The sequence below is a fragment of the Lepidochelys kempii genome, chromosome 15 (genome assembly GCF_965140265.1).
Source record: "Lepidochelys kempii isolate rLepKem1 chromosome 15, rLepKem1.hap2, whole genome shotgun sequence".
Lineage (NCBI taxonomy): Eukaryota > Metazoa > Chordata > Testudines > Cheloniidae > Lepidochelys > Lepidochelys kempii.
This window is the reverse complement of record NC_133270.1, coordinates 9277373-9299930: the sequence shown is the minus strand read 5'-3', so window position 1 is coordinate 9299930 and position 22558 is coordinate 9277373. Positions and strand designations below refer to the sequence as shown.

Genomic DNA, 22558 nt, shown 5'->3' with positions numbered 1-22558 from the left:
CAGCAGCATCAGAGCAGGAGGCAATGCAGGCAGCATCTTGGAGGAGCCTTTAATGCACACCGCCCCCCTCCCCCCCACCATCCCCACCGCCACAGCCTCCAGCGCCAGGTGGGCAATGCAAGCCCCTCACTGCAAGGGGCAAAGCCGGATCTCACCCTCCGTGAGCAGAAAGAAACTGCCACCCAAAATTCTGCACGGAGCCGGCGTGTAAACAGAGAGGCGCCCCGGTCGCTGCCGCCGCCGCCGGCTCCTGAGTGCACACACCCAGCATCAGCACCGCTACCTGGGGTGTCAGCATCTCTCCGGCGCGCTCTCCCCCCACCCCCTCGGAGGAGGCACTCGTAGGGGAGAGGACACTCGAATGGAGGCTGCTTGACACACAGTCTGATCCACTCTTGCTATTTATTTATTTATTTATTTGATTGGGGGGGGGGGGGGGCTTGTTGTCTCCAGTGGAAAGATGCTGGCTCCTTTCACATTGCATTGTTGAGGGGTGGGGGTGGGGAGGAGGAGGTGGGGGTGGTTGGGGGGGGAGTGGGACACCACCATCCCTTTGATCTGGGAGGAGGAGGAGGAGGAGGGGGCTGCAAAGCGAGCTATGGATGAGGAAAACATGACGAAAAGCGAAGAGCAGCAGCATCTGAGTTTGCAGAAAGCCTTGCAGCAGTGCGAGCTGGTCCAGAACATGATCGATATCAGCATCTCCAACCTGGAGGGGCTCCGGACCAAATGTGCCACTTCCAACGACCTGACGCAAAAAGAGATCAGAACCCTAGAGGTAGGTTTTACCTTTGCAAAAATATATAGAGAGTATTTCAAGCTCTCTGCCCCCCTCTTCCCCCCACTGCCTCGATTATACTTGTGGGGGGGAGGAAATATGCATGATTTTGTATGTTTCTACAATTTGGCAAACCCAGTCTTCTTTTTCAATTGCATTTATTTCTCTGCCAGTCTTTGCAAGGGAGGTAGGTTCTCCCCCCTCCCCCCCCACTGTGTATTTGTTTATATACAATGGGGGCTTGTGTGCAGTGTAATAAATTAAGGAGCTGCAGTGAGCTCAAATGAGCCTGCGCGTGCTGCAGGTGGCCAAAAGGTGGTTCTTGCACATCAAATGTGGCTGCCTCTAAATAGGGTTCTTTCCCCTTGCCTTCTTCTGTTTTTTTTTTTGCATGTCAGGAGGCAGGCGTTCAGTTTTGCATTGCAAGCCACAGATCTCTGGGTGGACAGTCCCCCTTAAGGTGTAATGAACAATTTGCATGTTTAAAAATAAATAAATCCTGCCTTGGTGGATGGAGGTACTGGGGATCCCCTCTTGGGAGAAGGCAAGTGATGCTGCGGGGAATCTTTCTAATCTTGCCTTAGGCTAATCAAATAGGTCTTTTGGTTTCATGCAAACAAGGAGGTAAAATGCTTCTTGCCAACAGCCCTGTGTATATTGCGAGAGACCCAGAGAGGGCTGGGATGGCAGTTCGTAAAGGCCTGGTTTGCAGGGGAGTGATCATGAGGAGTTAAAAATAACTTGCATGTAGGCACTGGAGATTCATTTTAAATGCCAGGAGGGCTAGGGGGAAAAGACGGATCCCCCAAGGCGTGAATTGGACTGGGTAATGTGCATTGGGTGGTGCTTGCCAGTAGTAATGGCAGCCCTGCTGGAAGCAGAAAAAAGGGGTTTGCGGGGGCAGGGTGGGTTCCCAGTGGCTGGAATGGTAATAAGGTGAAACAACATGCGGTTGTCATGCATGACACGAGGATGCTTGTCCTCATTCTCCACCTGTAGAGATGGAGGGACAGGGATTTTAAAAGGACTCTGAGGCCTGAAGCCTCCTGTGTCTGGCAGTGTGCTGGTGACAGACCCTGCTGCATTTTACTCTGGCAGCATTGCTATAGAGAAGGTTGTGTCAGCATATCCCTTAGAATAGAAACCCCCAATACAGCTAGACTTTGGCCTGTAATCCAGGGCAGCGGTTCTGCCTGCTTCACCTCAGTGAAAGAACTGTGTTTGAAAAAGATACGCTAGGACTCCCCTGTCTGTGTGGGTTTGCAAAATAAAAAGGACCTTTACAGGTGAAAGAAATTTCACAGAGCAGTTTCCATAGAAGTTAGAAATGGACAAGGGCTATCAGATCATCCAGTCCATCTGCATGTAAATAGGCTCTCTTTCAAAGTATGCTAAGATAATTAGATGTTTACCAGTTTCAGGAGGATTTGAATGTGTGGATGTAACTTTAAATAGATGGGAGACTTTAAATAGAAATCAGAGACTCCACAAAGTCTGCTAGGGCAGGAGTTCTCAATCTGGGGATCCTAGCTAGGGGGAAGAGGGATCCTGGTGTGCAAAAGGTAGAGAACACCTGGGCCCTTTGTTGTTACCAATCTAGTTTATGTGGAAGATGCAGATAGGTTGAAAATTAGCTGCCAAGCATGGAACTAAGCAAGTGACTGTGTCATAACATGGTGTAAATGCTGCTGGAGAAACATGTTGAAAAGGAGATGTTTAACTTCGTCACATGGCTGTTGCTCACTGGGGATTTATTGCCTCTCATTGCTTTTTTTACTATGTGTACGAGAAGGTTATGCATTTTTGTCCAACCTGGAAGCCTAAAGTTAGGTTCCCCAAACCCTAAATGGGCACCTTAATAACTGTTTCTCTTTCAGCAGCTCTGATAGACAGGCCAGAGTTTATTTACGTGCCTGTCTATGACTTTAGGAGCCTAACTTTAGGCCTGCTGGGTAGAAAACTGTGTCTTTCTCTACAAGAAGGCAGTGGTGGTTCTGGCGACAAAGACCCCTGTCCACGAGCAGCTGGACTGACCTGCAGCATGCTTTACGTGAACCACCAGTGAAAACATCAGTGTCCAAATTCTGCTTGGGAAGTGCAAACTGCATCTTCTTGAGCCCTTGCACCGAGGTGGGGATTCGCCGCCACCCTCTGTTGGAGGTTCTTCAGGGGCACCTTTAGTTTCGTTTTGGGGCTTCATAGGAGCCTTATTAGCAGAGGCTATAATAGAGTTGTGCTGAGTCAGTGCATCCCTGGCCAGTACTGCCCACTCTTGGGGAAATACCATCTCTCTGGGCCCCCCATTGAAAGGGAGGAGCCGCTATCTTCCAATGCAACTCTCCCCGACCACCTCACTACCCCTCACTTCGGGGTGAACTTCTTGCTTTTGGAGATGCTGAGCAAACTTAGCCCCAGATGGTAAAGACTTGGTCATGATCTTGCAGTCACTACTCATGGGAAACTTCTGTTGAAGTCAGTGAGGGGCTTAGCTATGTTGAGGAACACATTCAGGGCCTCTGCCTCCACTGACTGACGCTGGTGACCTAGGGTCTGGTTCTTTGCTGTACCTCCAGGAGGTGCAGCATGAAAGGGGCAGGTCAAGGAGACGGAGGGGCACAGATGGCTTTCTGACACCTTTCATCTCTCTAGATTGCGGGCTGCTCTGGGGGCTGAAATGGCCCTCATAGTAAATCACAGAATCATAGAACTGGAAGGGACCTTGAGAGGTCATCTAGCCCAATCCCCTGCACTCAAGGCAGGACTAAGTATTATCTAGACCATGCCTAACAGGTATTTGTCCAACCTGTTCTTAAAAATCCTCCAGTTACCCCTGTGCAGCCACACTGAAAACAACAGGATTTTCCAGACATAGATGGGAGCAGAATTTGGCCTGAAGAATCTTTGCTAGCATTCCAGTGATAGCGCATGAGCCAGAGAACCCTGCTTGGCTTTCAGATCCTAGGCTTAGTTTGTAGGGGTAGAGTTAGCAAAACTCTCTTGTGAATCAAGCAGACAGGATTTTGAACTCCCAGAGAGACAACTCCTAGGGAACCCCACTGTGGCATTTTTACCAAGTTACTGCCCAGAGCTGATCTACAATTTATGTTATTTAAATAGCAAATTAAAATGAAGAACATTTGTGGTCATGGTTACTTGCTATTGAAACTTATGGTCATCATGTGGTTTGGTTTTTAAGAGAGGAGGTTCTTGTGAAAGGGGGAGTGGGCTGGACCGACTACCCTTTGGGATGAGCGGAAGCTGCAAGTATGCATGTCGTATAATTCACAGCCACAACTAGCACCTGAAGGAGGTTCTCAGTGGAGAAGCCAAGGACTTAGTGGGCATGGAGATCACCTATTTAGGATCTCCTGTTTAGGATTCGTCCCTCTCTGTCGGCTTTGCAGCATGTTGGGGTGGAGGATCATGCACTTCTCTGCCCATGCCAAACCTGTGGCTTGTATTATGTGGGAGGTGGGTCTAGAACAGGGGTCGGCAACCTTTCAGAGGCGGTGTGCCAAGTCTTCACGTATTCACTCTAATTTAAGGTTTCGCGTGCCAGTAATACATTTTAACATTTTTAGAAGGTCTCTTTCTATAAGTCTATAGTAAATAACTAAACTTTTGTTGTATGTAAAATAAATAAGGTTTTTAAAATGTTTAAGAAGCTTCATTTAAAATTAAATTAAATTAAAATGCAGAGCCCCCCCGGACCGGTGGCCAGGACCCGGGCAGTGCGGGTGCCCCTGAAAATCAGCTCGCGGGCCGCCTTTGGCACCCGGGCCATAGGTTGCCCACCCCGGTCTAGAAGGTCATAATGATTCCTTTTGCCTTTTAAAATCTATGAATCTTTCCTGCGAGCCAATAGCCTGCTCTCTCTGGCGTTCCACTTACTAAAACATTTCAGTCAAAGCATTCCCGTGGAGAGGCACTGAAGTTTTATTGGAGTCGCTTAGAGTTTACAAAGCCAATGGCTATGCAAAAATCTCTGGCCAAGATTTTCAAAAGTGACCAGTGATTTTGGGTGCCCGTCATCAGTGACCACCATTGGTTTTCAGCATGTGAGTGGTCTGCACTTTCTGGAATTAGGGCCCTTTTCAAGGATGATGCTCCAAAATCAAAGCATCTGGAATCACTAGCTACTTTTGAAGATCTTGGCCCCTACGTGCTGTGGCAGCTAAGGAGAGATGCAGCAATTGGGGGATGAGGCAAATGGGTGATGTGTTAGCAGTCCATCCTCTGCTGCATCTTTGGGAACTTTTCCTCCTCCTTCACCCCTGAAAATCTAATGAGAGGCTAAATAGAGCCATTTTTCTGGTCTACATATACCCTATGCAGTCATACCACACACACTGCATGGTGTCTGGCCACTTTTAACCAGTGCTGCCTTCCACAGGCAGTCAGCAGATATCGCTCATGCTGCTGTTGCCTCTAGGGCCACGTCTACACTACCCGCCGGATCGGCGGGTAATGATCGATCTATCAGGGATCAATCTATCGCTTCTAGTGTAGACATGATAAATCGATCCCCGATCGCTCTGCCATCGACTCTGGAACTCCACCACGGCGAGAGGCGGAAGCGGAGTCGACGGGGGAGCAGCGGCCGTTGATCCCGCGCTGCGAGGACTCGAAGTAAGTGATTCTAAGTCAATCTAAGATACGCTGGCTTCAGCTACGCTATTCTCATAGCTGAAGTTGCGTATCTTAGATCGATTCCCCCCGCCAGTGTAGACCAGGCCTAGGAGACATAGCAGGTCCTTATGTTAGTAAGACATTCTGAAAAACCACCCTGAATCATTTCCCACTGTGGCGATCATTATGATGTGTATTACCATAGTGCCTAGCAGGCCAGGCACAGCCCAGAGGCCCATGGTGCTAGGCGTGGTACAAACACAGAACAGAAAGATGGTCTCTGCCCCAGAGAGCTTACAATCTCAATGCACCTTGCATTTCCATAAACCATGAAAGTAACCCCCTGATCGAACCTGATGTTGTCAGAACACCTTAATCTCCTTGTGTCAATTATTATGATGCATGTAATTCTTAATAAGCTGCTGTCTCTGATTTATATTTACAATAAACATGCTCAGAGCATTTAACATGGCCATTAGGTTTCATGAAACATAAACAGGTTTCAAGGGGGGTGAATTCCTATTATTATAGGTCGAACAATTTCCTTTCCCACAGAAGAGAGTTTTATATAGTGATTAGAGCAGGTCTCACTCAGGACTTGGGCAAGTCACTTAACTGTCTATGCCTCAGTTTCCCCATCTGTGTGATGAGGATAATGACAGGTACATACCTCAGAGTAGTGTTACGGGGCTTACTGAATGCAAAGCACGTGGAGTTCCTTGGCTGAAATATGCTCCATCAATAGCAAGTATTGCTAATATAGTGGGTTGGGGTGGGGGCCTTAGAGCATTTTGTTGAGGATGATGACTGGTCATTATTTGTATTACAGCAGCATCTGGAGGCACCAAGATCAGGGCCCCGTTGTGCCCAATGCTGTGCAAACACCAAGCAAGAGATAGCTCTTGCCCAGAAGCACTCACAGTCTGAACAGATCAGATGAAGGGTGGGAGGGGCACAGAGCCACAAAGGGGTGGAGCAATTTGCCTGAGGTCACACAGTGGGCCATGTACCCTCTCCGCTGGACCATGCTGCCTCTGAGGGATGAAGTTTGACACAAGAATCATTCTGATCCCCAGGCGGGTAGAGTGGTGCAGGATTAGTAACCACTTGGGAGGGATTTCCCTCAAAGTGTCAGCCAAGCAAAACGGGAATCCCCTGCTATGTGTCTGGCATGAGTGTGCAGGGTCAAATCGCCGGTGTTTGATTTAAAACGCAGGCCCGGCTGCACTAAGGAGAATGAAACTGTGGACAGCTAGTGATTCAGCCGGCGATCTCTGTTTGAGTCAACAGGTGGTTGTGGTAAGAGTAAGCTGTGTGATAAAAGCATCTGCCCAGGTTTCCATAGAGGTGCTGACTGATGGTGTTTCTATTATAGAAACAAGATGATTTACAGTAAGGGAGTGATAAATGGTAAACCCAGGGCCAGATTCTGGTCTCAGGTACAATCTGGAGTGACTGCATCAAAGTCAGTGGATTTCAAGTGGCATTACTCTGGGTTTACAGCAGCCTATATGAGCTCAGAACTTGGCCCTGGATCCTTGCCACCGCCAAATCCCAAGGACATGACGTAGGCTCAGAGTCCCAGCGAAGAGGTGTTTTGTTGCTTTCCATCTGCCTGCAAAGAACCAAGTCAAATAGTGCTTGATTGTCAACATGTGGCATAAAAAGAACCGGCTAGCTCCTGCGCTCATGGAACAACCCTGGACTTGCGGCCTGATCTGGAGCACATTGAAGTCAATGGAGAAAGACTCCCGTTGTTTTCAGTGGGCTGTCAGGCCTTGGTTACTAAGGAAGCTGGAATGATGGCTCATTGTGTGCATCCGGTGGAGTCCACAATGCGGGGAGCTACGCACTGCACAGCACAGCACGGGGTGTGTTATCGGGGGGTAGGGGTTAAACAACACTTCCGACTTAGCCTGTTTTAATTGCAATTTTTAGAAATTATTTAATGTTTAGAAAAACACTTTAAGTGAGTAAGATTCCCCCCCTCCTGCTGGAATTATGTAGCTACATGATGTGCTCATGTGTGCTGATACTTCAGTGGAGCGGGCTCCTGACCGCAACTTGGGAAATGTTGCCTCCATCTCTCGTGCTTTGGGACTTCAGGCAAGCCACCTCCCCGCTCCATACCTGTGTTTCCGCCTCCCCCTCCAGCTGTCTTGTTATTTAGCGTGTAAGCTCTTGGGGGCTGCCTCTTGCTATGTGTATGTACCTAGCAATGGGGCTTTAATCTCCATCAGGGGCTCTCAGTGCTACTGTAAGGCTAATAACAATCACAGATTTTAGCTTTGATCCTTCCTGTGGATGTGTGCATAGTGCAGGAGAGAATACAGGAAAGATGGGGTAAGATATACCTCCGTGTAACTCCATTCTGTTGAGTTCAGGGGAGGGACATTGGTGTGAACCTGGAGTAATCAAGGGGTGAATCGGGTCTTGTATTTTTCACTTAATCTTGATCAACTAATCCTGATTTGGCAGGGATTAAAATAATTATCTCAATTCAATTTTTTTTTATTATTTTTTTACCATCTTAATAGTGTATGTGATTCTTTTTATTTCATATGGTGTAATTGTAGAGGGAGCTGGTAGCAACCTCTACACTGCGGTTGTCCGCTTTCCACTCAGAGGGATTCTTGCGACCTTTTCTTTGAGGTGCTCTCGGACCCCATTGTTAGCAGCAGTCCTTTGACCAACGCTACTGTCACTCCTTATTTTTAGAGGTGAACTGAGGGAGCCGTTAGATTTTTTTTTTTCACCTCAGGACACAAGTGAAATACCAGCTAGTACCAAAACCTTAGATCCAAACTGTCTGGAGCTTTGGGTGTGTTTATAATCTGGATTTAGAGCCAGATTTTGTAAATGGCCTATCCTTAATAATAGGCCAGACCAGAACATTGGATCCAAACTTCCTCATATTTTGGAATGTTTGACATCTGGATCAAAAATGTTGGCGATCGAATTTTCTTTCTAGTGTAAATGTTTCCTGTCATCAATTTAGCCTCCAGCGGCCACATGTCACTTTGCATTTGGATAATGTAAGGTACTGGCTAGTGTGTTCCGCTGCCTTCTATGGGATAGGATCAGAGCGGATCAACTACGGTTCAGAGACCCTGTACGGCTAACAGTTGAAGAGCCTTCTCTAATTCACGTGGCTTGAGGTCTGTGCTTTTGGAGGAAGTGAATGGGAGTTCTGTTGTTGCTGGTAGTGTGAAGTTCTGAGTGGCCCATGCTGGGCTAAGGTTTTGCATTTGTTATAATAGGACTGGACATCTCTGGGCAGGAGAGACTTGCACTAGAGATGCAGCAGGGATGTTACTGGTCAGGTTTGGTGCGCTGGCAAAGTTGTACAGACAGCAGGTGCCGAGCACCTGCCTACACTATGTGTAGCTCCAGTCAGGGCTGCATTTCCCAGTCAGCATTGTTTACAGCCCTAAGCCTGTATTTCCCAGCAATGTATTATAATAATTTATAATAATATACTGACAGTACAATGACCGTGGTGCATCTAGCCTTCAACAGAGCTCAGGGCCCCATTGTGCTCATAGAAACACGTCGTGTTCCAGGAAATAAGCTAACGGGACCACTATGGCAGAGAAAGCCCTTCAGAAATGTCACTGCATGTTAGTGTTTCGTAACATTATGTAAAATGCAAGGGGTCCCTTGCCCCAGCTGGCTGACCCAAGCATTGACCTCACTCTGACTTTTTGTTTTCTTCCCTTTATTTTTAAGACCATTAAATTCATTACCCGCCACTCCCCCCCCCAAGTGTGTGTATGTGTGTGTATGTTTAGTGCTGGTGAAAGGTGACTGCCCTGGTGGTCGAAGTCCTTTGTTTAACCATCCCATAAGCCAGTAAGTACATCACAGTCCGTTGCAATGCAGCTTTCCCATCCCTGATCTGGCCAGTATGCTTCAACACTGCTCTGCCTCTGATGAGCAGGGAGCTCATTCCTTGGCCCCTCTGATCAGACTGTCGTCAGAGAGCCAGTTACAGCCTGTCAGGATAGTTATGGATAAATTGACTTCTGCCTGGTCTACACCCAGTGCTTGTGCCATACATAATGCTTTGAGTTAGAGCGTGTGATTATTTTTTAAACTGATATAGTTATACCAGTACATCCCCTACAGTGGAGACTTATATTGATACCAGAGTGTCTTATACAAGTAGAGCATATTCCTCTTCCGGTATAGGAATACCAGTTTACGTACAATTATACTGCACCCACACAAGTGAGTTTTAGTGCTTTAACTATACCGATAGAGATGGTGGTACAAGTTTTCTGTGTAGACCAGGTCTCTGACTGTAAGCTCTTTGGGGCAGGGATCTCATCTCCCTATGTCTTAAAGTGCCTAGCACATCACCGGTGATGAATACATAATAACAGTAATCAATAGTTTTATTTCACCTGCCTTCTGAGAAATGGCCGGAGACCCACCATACAGTCATTGGATGGCAATAACTTTCTTTCACTTGTTACTGACCCAAATAGGGTTTAAAGTGGTACCCAACAAATGAAAGGCTCTTATATTGATCTGACTGACTTCAGTGGAGTTACTCCTGATTTCACTATGGCCAACCACAAGCATTCAAAAAGCAGGAGCCAAGCCCCCCAAAATCATGACATTAAAGAAAAATAGTGCCTTTCATTTTACTTGCTTTCTGGTTTAGGGTGCCGTTGGATCATGTTTTCAAGCTTTTCTTTGCAACCGTGAGGGTTAGAAACCTCATTTTTTGTGTGAGCTAGATCAGAGTCCAGCCTGTAATTCGCAGGTCCCATTATCAATTCTTTAAACTACCCAGCCTCTTTGACTTGGTACGTTTTCAAGCGATGTCTTTAACTGGACCACCTCTCGATGTGTTTTCTTAAAATATAAACACCCTGATCAATTGATGCCAGCATTTCTGCACTCACGAGCAAACCCTACACTAATCAACAAGTGTGCTGATGAGGTAATGGGGGTGGGGTGGATTGGAAGCAGGGAAGAGAATAAAATTAATGGAAAATAGATTTTCTTCTCAAGCTACCAAGGGGTTAGTGTAAACAGAGAGTTAAAAAAATATATATGGGGAGGAGAGAGAGGGAAAATGATGATAGCATCGCTCTAAATTCTGAAAAGGTGATCAGTGAGTGTGTTGTTTTCAAGTGCATGACAGAGATTGTAAATCTACAACAAACTGAAATGTGTTATATCCTTGTCCTTTTATTTAATTGTAGAATTGGCATTTGGTTTTCCATGGGAAACATAAACAGGCCCACAGACATGCCCAGCTGTTGTGTACATTTGCCATTTGTGAAGACACCCGCCCCAGCCACACACGCTGTAATGCAATGGGAAAACACACAAATACCATGCCCCTGTGCTCTCCAAGGGAAAGAACACACACCGTGCTTGGTCTGCAGATAGACCGAATAAGAATCCAAGTACAGGCATGTGTGAGGAACCCGATTCTGTTAGATGCTGGGTACCTTCCCCTCCCAGTCTGAGTTGTGGGCACGGCGGCCCAGATCCTCAAAGATATTTAGTTTCCTAACTCCCAGTGAAATCAGCAACCTAAATCTCTTTGGAGATCTGGGCCTCAGCACCTTGCAGGAGTCGCTGTATGCAAAGTGCGTGTTGATTAGTATGCAGCTGCATTATGGGGGGAAAGGTTTGCATTCTTCTGAAGAATCAGAGATTTCTGAAGGCAGGATGCTGGAGTGAATGAACTAGAGGGTTGATCTGCTGTGGCAAATCCGGTATTCCCATGGACGATATTATTATGTATTACCAACGCCCTTTGGAGTCCTTGTCATGAACCAGGACCCCATGGTGCTAGGTGCTGTACAAACACACAACAAAAAGACAGGCCCTGCCCCACCCCAGGATACTGCTTTAGCGGTGTTTGATGTGAATTGTTTGCAGTGGTGGTGGTAGGATGGGGAATAAAGCCCTAGTAGGGGCTTGAAGTATCCACGTTTTGAAAACACATCCCATTTGGTGCATTCCCCAGGCCAAACGTTGCTCTCTAAGGTATCTTTAGAATGAAAGGATTCTCTGGCAGGGATTCCAGAATGGGGGAATGAATGCCACCATAGACACAGACACAAGTATCCTCTCTCTCCTTCCTTTGTTAGGATTTCTGTTGTTCACCTCAAGGGCGGAGGAGTGGAGATTATGGCAAGGCAAGGGTTAAATAACTTTGTCTTGTGCCTGATTTACTGCAAGATTTTGCAGAATGCTTCTAAAATAAGACTACGGGTTTCATCCAGCCCTCGGATATGTGGGCGTGTATTGGTGTGTACTTTGCAAAGTCAGCTACACTTCATCTTGCAAGCCCAGGACTGAGTCCTATCAGGTGTTTGTTTACGGCCATATATGCATATTTCAGAAGTGCTATGGACAGCTAGCTTGATTAAATGCATAAAAATTGAACTGAGTATTCAAATATTGCAATCACACACTCATTTTGTGCACATAGGTCTCTAGTGTGAGACATCTGCACATTCACTTTTCATGCATAAACTAACGGTCATGATGATACCTTATATTTCTATAGGGCCTTTTTTCCTCCAGGATCCTAAAGTGCTTTTCAAACGGTCTGTGCAGGAATCCCTTCCCTCACCATTAAAATGCAGTCACTTCTGGGGTGGAATGTGGCAGCCATTTGACAGAAACACAACAGTTTAGGACAGGAAGTGAAGACGAATGCATCCATTTGAAATTGTAGGGGGGAATTAAGAGTCAGGTTGTCCATATCCCAGCTGGCCCTTGGCCGGGACACTGGGGTTTACCATGCTACTCTTGTGAAAAGGGCCCTGACATCTTTGATGACCACAGTAGTCAGGATTAGGGTTGCCAGGATCATCTCTTTTTTGAGGCGGCTGTTCTGGGAAATGTAAGGGTGCTCAGTACATACTGCCAGCCGTCCAGGCCTAAGGGCTCAGGATCGTCCTGGATGTCCTTTCTTTTGTACCTCACAGGTGGCAACCCTAGTCAGGATCTTAGCTGTACTTCACAGCTAAAAGACAGCCACTGCAGGGGCCCTCACATATAAGGCCCCTGGAGTTATGTTATGTGTGTATAGAGGGCCCAGCACAGAGACTAGGGCCTCCCTGTACTACCACAACACAAATACATACTAGTGCTGGCAGGAGTTCACACAAGGGGGTGTGCACTCCTGGCAAGGTGTAGAGTCCTGCTCCATAGAAGCCCCCTGAGGTGCAGCATTTGGACAGGAAGAGGGATGCAGGTCATGGGCAAGCCATAAAAGGAGTGATGGGTGGGGGTGGGGGTAATCTACTGTTAAAACAAGGATGAGCCCAGTCAGCTACTCCAGCCGCTGTGTTCCTTCCCAGCACCACCCTAGCAATGCGGGCGGGGTTTTAGGGGATTGCATGGCAGGACAGTGTTGCCATGCCCCCTCCTTAGGTTGAGCTGTTCCTTAGACCTCCTTTTGAGTGTACCCTTCAGGTGACCAGCTTGGCTCCCTTCACCTCTCCTAAAGGGGGAACCCCTGCGGCTCTAACCCTCTGGGACTTGGCCTCTGGGCTGCAGTCCTCCTGTTTCCCAACTGTGTTACCACAACAGGCCCAACTGTGTTTGGCACCTGGAAGTCCTTTTCCTTTGGGGAGCTTTGACCAGTAGCTGATTAAATTGACTCCAACAGCTTCTCCAAAACAAGGTATTATTTATTCACCCAAAGGTGCATAGCTTACAGAGAGAAGAGATAAAACAACAAAAAGCCTGGACATGTAGTTTTCCCTCAACTTTACACATTCCTTAAAAGTTTTGGGTAAGTTCCACCCAGCCCAGATCCCCTGCTCCTCACCTGGGAGAACCCCGCAGCACCATCCCCAGCCGCTGCTGTCTGCTCAACCCCCTCTTCCTCCTCCCTAGGCTGGGAGGTTCAATGGTTCAATATCTACTTTGATCCCAGGCTAGGAAGAATAAGCCTTGTTAGCCTATGTGGAGCCAGGCAAGCGGGCATTCCTCCATTAATAATTCTCCCATTGTCCCTCAAGGATCCTTGGGCACACTCTCTGACAGTACCTTCTCCTGGCCATTGTTTCCTTTCCTGTTTGTTTCCCCCTACCAGCCTCCTTTGATTTAACTCCTTGCAGCCAGGCAGGATAAGATCAAACAGGTAAACTGAGGGGCATATGATATTCTTGTAACAAATACAGGGAACTCCCATGTTCTCTACAAGGGCCGTGTGCAGGACTATGAGAGAAACTTCGTTCCACACTAGGGAGCGAGCTCCTCCGGCAGGACTGTGGGGGGAGGGTAGCACAGTGCTGTTCTTTGCTGTGCAGTTGTATTATGTGCAGATCTTCCATGCAAAGTGGATCTGCAACCACTTGTCAGTGTTACCTGCATAGCATTGGGGGGCGAGGGGGCGAAGGCAAGTGGTGTGAGACAGGGAGCAGATGAGGTGAAAAGAGACAGGAGGGCTTTTCTAGGGGGCAGGAGCTGCAGAGGAGAAGGCTCTTTCCCCAACAACAGTGAGATTACGTGGAGGGACAGAAGAGAGGGGCCTCGTAAGGAAGAAGGGAGAGACAAGGCCCTTGAGATAAGCTGAAGCAAACCTACAGAAAGCCTGGCATTAACCATTGCTGTCACAACTCCTCTGTTTCCCATATACCAGTGGTTCTTAACCAGGAGTACACGTACCTCTGGGGGTGCACAGAGGTCTACCCGGGGGTACATCAACTCATCTAGATGTTTATGTAGTTTTACAACAGGCTACAGAAAAAGCACTAGCAAAGTCAGTACAAATTAAAATGTCATACAGACAATGACTTGTTTATACTGCTCTATACACGATACACTGAAATGTAAGCGCAGTAGTTATAGTCCAACTGATTTATTTTATAATTATATGGTAAAATGACAAAGTCAGCAATGTCAGTACTAGTGTGCTGGGACACTTCTGTATTTTTATGTCTGATTTTGTAAGCAAGTAGGTTTTAAGTGAGGTGAAACTTTGGGGTACGGGAGACAAATCAGATGCCTGAAAGGGGTACAGAAGTCTGGAAAGGTTGAGAGCCACTGCCATACACCACATTTACGAGCAACATTTTAAAAGGGTGATGGAAACAGCCAGGCCCAAAGCCCCTTCAGCAAGGTGCTAAGTGGGGATGGAGAAGCTGCAGAAACACATGTGGCTCCCATCAGTTGGGGGTGCATTAGCTGTCAAGAGGGTTCATAGAGCTTTATTCTCCATTGCCTTATACCTTGTGCTGTCATCCGAACCTCTGCAAAGCGGGTGTGAAATGCTACCACGTTATGCTAGTAAACGTGTTATGCTCGCACGATTCCCATTTTGTGGCAGTTGCAGGCACCAGGTGTAGGGCAGTGGAGAGTCAGGCCCAGAGCATTTTGGGTGGGCAGCTTTCAGGGTTAGCAACAGAAACTACATGCCATGTAGTGCTCTACACCTCGCAACATGAGGCCACGCTGACCCTTGTATCTGCAATGCTAATCAAGCAGGCAAGACAATACCTGCGCTCGAAAATACATCAAGACTAATTTTTGGCAGTGCCCGCAATGAGGGTTCCCAGTTAAAAACTGGCAGAGGGAGGGCTCCCACTGCAAATGGACAGCCCCTCTGTCACCTACTTTGTCTTATTCATCAGATTCATGCCTCTTCCTATCTGAGAGAGTCATCTTCACACTCTGACCTAGCCTGAATATTCCAGATGTTTGCCCAGTAACATCACTAGCTCCCTCTTTGTTCTGGAAGAGAGTCAGAGCAGCCTGGATGTTCGGTTCGTCCTTTCAAGAAGCTGGCAGCTCGAGAGTGTGTATTGTAGGGGGATCATTTATCACTATAGTTGGTGTATAGCCTAACAGGGAAAATATGCATTCATTAAAATTTTAAATGCAGCATGTGGCAACCGCGGCCACCTCCCGACATTACTGGAGAGCTATCAAAGGTGGATTACATTTCCACGCCATTTGCATAGTCTGACTAATCCAATACGAGGTTAATTTACTTTAGCCTTGTGCTCCTACAGGTGGTTTCTTTGCAAATTTTTCCATGCACATTTCCTTTGATTCAACCCCCTGATCTTAATCTCCAAGCAGGTCAGGGCAGGGAAGCGGTTTCCAGTGTGGTTGACGTCAGTACAGCTCCATAGATTAGCTGGCAGAGGGTGCTCTGAGAGAGGTGCAGCTGTTGTCCCTCTCCCTGGAGACCAGCTTTATCACCAATCTAGCCTGCTTAGTGTCTGTGCTCCACTCAGGGCGTTCGCAGAAGCTGGTCCCATAACACTGCGCAGCCTTTTGCTGACGGGGTAACGTGCCGCTTGGCCGCACCGAAGGGCAGGCGCATTGAAATAGCACCAGAACAACCTGGCCATGATCACAGTGCACCTCTAAGTGTGAGGAGGGAAACCTGAGCGCAGCCTGCTCTCTGGGAAGGGGAATTCCCAGTGGGGGCAGGGAGGTGAGGGTGGAAATCCCCTTAACCTTTCCAGTTGAGATGCCTGCAATCGCTGGGTAAAGTGGCTTACCACAGGACGGGGAGCTCTCACCACATCAGCCAGGCCTGGGAGCAGAGGGGGAACTCCGCTCTGCTCTAGCAGGAAAGTGCTCTATGCTCCTCACTTCTTTTAGGATGGTTAAGAAGTTCAGCTAAGAGCCGAGCAGAACTCAGACCCCCAGCTGGACACAGAGAGTAGCACACAAAGGGTGAAAGATTCATCCAGGGCTCCAGACGCTGGAAGTCCCACGCGGTTTCTCCAGGCTGCCTTTTAAAACTTGATGGCAACAGAGCAATGTGATGCTTCTTAATGATCATTAAGAGGCCAACATGCTCTGATCCGCTGCATCCGTGAAAGCAGAGGTCTCACCTTTCAGCTCAGCATGTGTCTTGGTAGAATTATTCTTAGTCTCTATACCTTTGGCTTGTCAGGCCATGGTTTTTTCAGAGCATTTTTGTTATGCATAATTTTTTTCCCCCTGCAGCTCAGAGGCCAGCTGCTGCTTATTAGCAAATGCTGATGAGGCAATAAGGCCTAATAATGAAAGTGACGCTGCCCTGGCAAACCTCTGGCAGCTGTCAACTTCTGTAACTGATAAACATTTTGCCCATGCACTGGCCCTTCTCCTTAACACTGAATCATACCTGCTTCGCACTTCTAGGAAACTTCTCTCCGAAGCATCTTAATGCAAATTACAAATATTAATGAAATTCTGACAACAGCACTGGGGAGGGAAGGGAAGGGAAGGTGGGAGGTATTATTCGCAACATTTAACCGAGAGATGTTTAGGACCAGGTTTTCAAAGGTATTTAGGCCCCTAAAGTGTGAATCCTTTTGAAAATCTGATCCTTAGTGACTTGTGCAAGAACATGCAGTCAGTCAAAGAGTTGGGACGAGAATCCAGGAGTTCCAACCCTCTCAGGTCCTTGCTCTAGCCAGTGCAATGAGTCAACTAGCAATTTTGTTTGCATCAATTTAATCTAATTGATCTACATAGTAGAATCTTAATTATTCAATTGTAATAGTGGGGGAAGGGGAGAGACACTTACTAGACACGTATACAGGTTTAACTAAATTGATTTTAAAAACTGATCTGCTTAAACGAGTGCCAACTCCTAATATAGGGCCATTTAAACTGGTTTAACCCTTGCTTATATTGATTTAGCTTGCTCCAGTAAGCTAAAAAGGTGTAAAGAGGGGTGAAACTAGTTCAAGGGCTTCTACACGAGGGGTTTAATTAGATAGGCCTCCCTGTAAGGCAAGGAATGGCATTGTGTCTAGGCAGCTCTCCAAACAGGGAACGTTAGGAACCTGGCTATTGTAACAAAGCAGAGTAGCTTCACTATAAAACTGGGTACAAGGAATTTGAATTAGTCTGACCTGAGCATAAATATCCAATACAAGCTAGCTGTATTTTAGGGCTTGCTCCCACTCCAATTGAAGTTGATGGCAAGACTTCCATTAACATCCGGGAGAAGAGGACCAGGCCCTTCCCTGGGGACCGTGCAAGGGAAAGTCTCTCAGCACTGGGCAGAGGGAGTTCATGGAACACTCCTCCCACCACGAAGGCGTTGCACTCTGGCAACGCACTGTCATTTGGATCTACGCCGTTTCCCGCTAATCTTCCTTCTGAGCAGAGACTACCACGCGAGTCACACCGTGGGCATACATGCCTCCAGCTCCCTGTCACGTAGTGCAGGGACTGAGAGCCCCGGGTGGGCAGAACAGAACAGAGCCAGCCTGGTGAGCAATCACCCTGACGTGCTCTGGTGGCAGGAGACCCCAAGCCAGGGTCCTGGCTCTAGGAAGTCATGGGAGATCCTTTCCCCCACCCTCTCAGGCTGGAGCTGGCCGAGCCTGATTTTGCTAAGGTGCTGAGCACCTGCACTTCTGACTGACTTCAATGGGAGCTGTGGGTGTTCAGCACTTTGGAAAAGTGAGGCCATGGATAAGTGGATGGGCCTTGCCCTATGTGTTCTTTGTGAGGGGCACTGCGGGGTGAGCAGGCAGCTGCAGCCTGCATCGAGTGACTTTTCAGGAGCCCCCCGGGAAGAACTCATGCAGTAATTTGGAGGGGAGAGGCCCAGAGAGCTGTGACCAGGACTTGGTCACAAAGCCACTCGCTCACATTTGGCCCAGCTGCCCCTCTGTCATGATGGAGGGGTGAGTGGGCCAAACCTGAGAGGCGCCAGGTCACAGTCTCCAAAGTGGGGAGCCAGGCCCAGCTCCATGGGACAGGAGCTGCTGGTGGAGTGTGAGTATGGGGCAGGGTCGCTCTCCAATATCCCCCTCTCCCCAACCCCTGGGACCTCCCCTCCACACCAGGCTGGGAGAAGTGTATGTTTGCCTGTTTATGCATCCTTGGTTTCATGATTTCTGTGGGTGCAGTTGGAGTCAGGAGCCCCTGCTAAACCCACTCCTGCTAGACGCTAGGACGTTGTCATCATGGTGGTGGGCTAACTTTGGGTCCAATGGTTAGAGCGCTCACTCAGGATGTGGGAGACCCAGGTTCAACTCCCTCCTCTGCCTGATGTAGCGTTGTGCCTTGATGGGTGGGAAGGCTTGCGAGATCTGATGATGCTGAGAGCTATGCTGGCAGGACCACCCAAGGCAGATAGTTCAGAGCAGTGGTTCTGAGCCAGTGGGCCATTTGTAGCCCAATCAACACACAGCTGTAGCCCATGTGACATCCTCAGGGCCATACAGGTAGGATTGGATGCGGCCCACAATGGTAAATAGGTTGAGAACCACTGGTTCGGAGGGTAGGAGCCAGCTTGAAGGCAATCCACTGGCCCTCCTGGGAGGGGGTTGTGAGTCAGGCTAACAATCTGTCCATGTGAAAACGCTTTCGGTTTTGGTAACAACCCGGAGACAAGACCCGTCTGTCATGGATTTGCAGATACAACCATCAGGTGTGGAAAACCAGGATGGGCTGGTAGCACTGCCCAAGCAGCAAATCCAACTGACACCACCTGCCCTTAGCGTGAGGAAGTCTTGTCGGTGCCTGCTGTGGATCAGCTCCCTGACACTACCAGCCTCTGGCCACACAACTGCGTTGCAGGCCTCTCTCTCTGGGCAGGTTAGTGATTGGCACACACCAACCCCACTGCGTCCTCTGAGTGGCCCTCTGGGGTGCTGAGCCCCTGTTCCTCTGCACGCTCACCAAACTCTCAGATCCACTATTCCCAAAGAAACGATACACCCCAGCTTGCGAGATTCAGTACAGGATCCCCACTCTTCTTAACACACAGCCCTGAGATGGTGTCATGAAGTGCAGTGAAAACAAGACAAAATCTATTACCACAGAACAGTGATTCAAGTGCTGGAGAGTAGGAATATTGGAAAGAAATGGTTACATATAAAACAACGTAACATGTTTTTTCGAGCCTAAACTTCCCTAACAAGGCATTCTGCTATCTCCTACAGGCTAGCTTACTCCAAGTCCTTTTCCAAGCATCTTCAACTTGGTTGGCTGAGATCCCTTCTCATAAGATAAGCCTGCTGGTGGCTTGTCCTCACAGATTCAAGGACACCTGTGGGTTCATCTGCACCCCAGATATAGTTTCAAAAGTGCATTTTCTTATTTCTAAACAGGAGAACCCCAGTGTTTTTGTTTTTTTCTGCAAGTTCTGCTATCTATTGATTATCATTTTGCTCAGACTGTGAATGGGCATCCATTGTGAACCATACACTACTCATTTTGCACATGACCAGCCAGAGAGAGAAGCATCTCTTCCTGACAGGAGTATGTGGATCACCTCTTGGTGACCCAGAGGTCATAATTTTTTGCATATATATAATATATATAACCATCTAAGAAAAAAGAATGGTTCCAACCATTATATATATGGAGACATGTTGAAGAGAGGAAAGAATTAAAGAAAAGATTTCCGCAAGAATGAGACAGCAATAAAAGAGTTACTCTGCAGCAAGAATATATGGACAAAGACAAGAAAGTTAAAAGATCAGCCAGAAGAGATAAGAGAGAATGGATGGAAAATAAAGCAAGAGAAGCAGAGGAGGCATATGGGAGAGGGGATTTTAAAAATATGTTGTCTAGTATCTAAACAACTGACATCACAATTTTTGAACCGTTGTAGCATTCTGAAGGCTTGAGATGGTACAATTTTAACGACAGAAGAAGGACAAAGAGCTCATCGGATGGAACGTTTCCAGGTTGGGCCTACTTACTAACATGCGCTGAGAACCTCTAACACACACTGAGAAATGTGACGGAATAGTGGACTTGTATCATTAGAAGTAATTGCTACTGAGGAAGTAACTAAGGCTTTGTCTACACTACACAGCTTTAGCGACATGGCTATGTTGCCACAGCTGTGCCACTAAAAGTCATGTAGTGTAGCCGCTGTTTGTCGGCTCTCCTGCTGACAAAAAATTTCCACCCCCAACGAGCAGCATTAGCTTTGTCGGCAGGACAATGCGCTGTTCACAATGGCACTTGTCACAGCAAAACTTTTGTCTTTGGGTGGTGGGGGCGGGGGTTTAACACCACTGAAAGACAAAAGTTTTGTCATTCAATTGCCAGTGTAGCCTGAGGCTGTAAACCAACTGAAGAGCGGCAAAGCACCAGGCTATGCCAAGGCAGATACTTAGATGTTAAAATCTGGAGGAAATGATGGTGAATTACATGTGCAGGTTGTACAGGATGGCTTGGGAAAAGGAGATCTGTCCTAAAGATTGGAGAAAAGGTGTTATCTGCAAAATCCATAAAAGTGGACAAAGCTTTTATCCAATAATAGGAGAAGGGCCACACTCCCACATGTTCGTGGAAAAGTGCTTTGCATTATTGTTTTGAATAGAATGAAAACCACCATTGATAAAGTGCTCAAGGAAGAACAGGCTGGATTTCGCTCTGGTAGGTCACATTCAGACCAGATTTTCACCTTGAGAAGACTTATTGAGAGAGGCTTAGAATATCAGCAGCAGATGGTTTTTAATTTCCTTGATTTTATGAAAGCATTTGAGAGTGCCACAGATAAACCCTCTGCAAGTGCCTGAGTCACTATGGAACTCCAGAAAAGATTGTTAATTTGATAAAAGCTTTGTATGATGAGTGTGCATGCTGCCTCTGGACAGAGATGGGGGACACCAAATGGTTTAATATTGTTTCTGATGTAAGGCAAGGTTGTGTACTATCCCCACTTCTCTTCTGCATTGTCATATAGTCCTTATAAGAGTGTCAGCTGCTGCCAATGACAGTTGGTTGCTTGGGCAAGAGATAGGCTGCAAGACTTTTTGCAGGTGATCTAGTCAACTGGATACCAATTCAGACGGAATGAAAAGACTCTTCATGAACATAAAGGCAGAAGCTGCCAATGTGGGACTTTCAGTATCAGTTAACAGAAGACCAAAACCATGGAAATAGGAGAGAATGCTGTCAACACTGACAGATGTGTGACTGATAGAGAAGAGTATGAAACAGCTGATGACTTTGTCTATCTTGGAAGTACAATATCTGCTAATGGCCAGCTCATGGAAGAAGTGACGGCAAGAACTGACAAAGCCAGTAGATCATTTCCCCATTTGCCAAGCATCTGGAGGAGTAAGAAGAAACTTTTACTCACTAAAATGAGGTTGTACAATCCTATTGTCCTTCCATCACTATTGTATGCTGTGGAAGCATAGCAGATGGTGGAAGTACACAGACAAGGAAGCTGAATGCATTCCACCAGCATTGTTTAAGAAGAAACTTGGGAGTTCACATAACCAGTGTGGAAGTGTTGCACTGCATAGCCCAGCAGACTGTAGACTTAACAATCAGACAGAGATGACTACAAGCTGGTCATGTCATCAGGCTACCTGTGACAAAAGCACAAGGTACACCTTCGATTGGGTCCCACCTGGACGGAAGAGAGGCCGTGAAGGACAAAGAATGACTTACTGCAGGACAATTTATGATGGAGCCAAACACCTTGCTCTGGACAGACAGCAGTGGGAAATATGGGTTGCCTTATGTGTCATTAGGCAGAGGAAATTCTAAAGCTGATGTGGAGCAGGGATTTGAACCCAGGTCTCCGCCTTCTCAGATGAGTACCTTCATCTCTGGTCTATGGGACAGTCTGCTGTAGGGCTTAGTCTTTCCTCTTGAAGCCTTCTCACTTTGTATGAACTATAAACAGTCATGGGGCCAAAGACAGAATGACTCCCTATGCACGGGGCCAGGGCATGCACTTGGGAGGTGTTCCAGTGACTACTTGATTATTTATACAAAGTGGAACAGCGCCAGCAGGAGAGACTGAGAGAGGCCCACACCAGACTACCCCATTGCCTGGTGGTTAGGGCTCACACCTGGAAGGTGGGAGACCTAAATCCAAATCTTTGCTCCACGTCAGGGAGAGGGGTGGGATTGAACCTGGCTCTCCCACATCCTAAGTGTGCAAACCACTGGGTGCAGCTATCTGTGACGTGAGGCCTGAGGTAGTAGACATGCTCAGAATATACCTACCAGATCAATCCCCACAGGCAAACTAGGAGAGGGGAATGCAGAGTTTGAGAATCCTGCTGGTGATTAGGTGTGAGCTAGGCACCTGGCAGTTGTGCGTATGTCCAGCAGTGGAAGTTTAGACACCTAGGGACTGCAGTCCCTGCAGGGTTAGGCAGCAGTTGATCAGGGGTTTTGAGCACCTAAATTTTGGACTTAGGCCCCTAAATCCCTTTGTGGATC

At 47.4% G+C, this 22558-nt stretch overlaps 1 protein-coding gene across 3 annotated transcripts in view; it reads left to right on the top strand.

Moving 5' to 3' along the window:
• Positions 1–576: 576 nt before the first annotated feature.
• The window catches only part of KSR2 (kinase suppressor of ras 2), a 283471-nt gene continuing 261489 nt past the window's right edge, over positions 577–22558 (top strand). For all 3 annotated transcript variants that reach the window (XM_073312611.1, XM_073312609.1, XM_073312610.1), the window contains exon 1: positions 577–778. In XM_073312611.1, coding sequence (XP_073168712.1) covers positions 599–778 — 180 coding nt within the window. In that variant the 5' untranslated portion in view covers positions 577–598. The remainder of the gene's footprint in view (positions 779–22558) is intronic.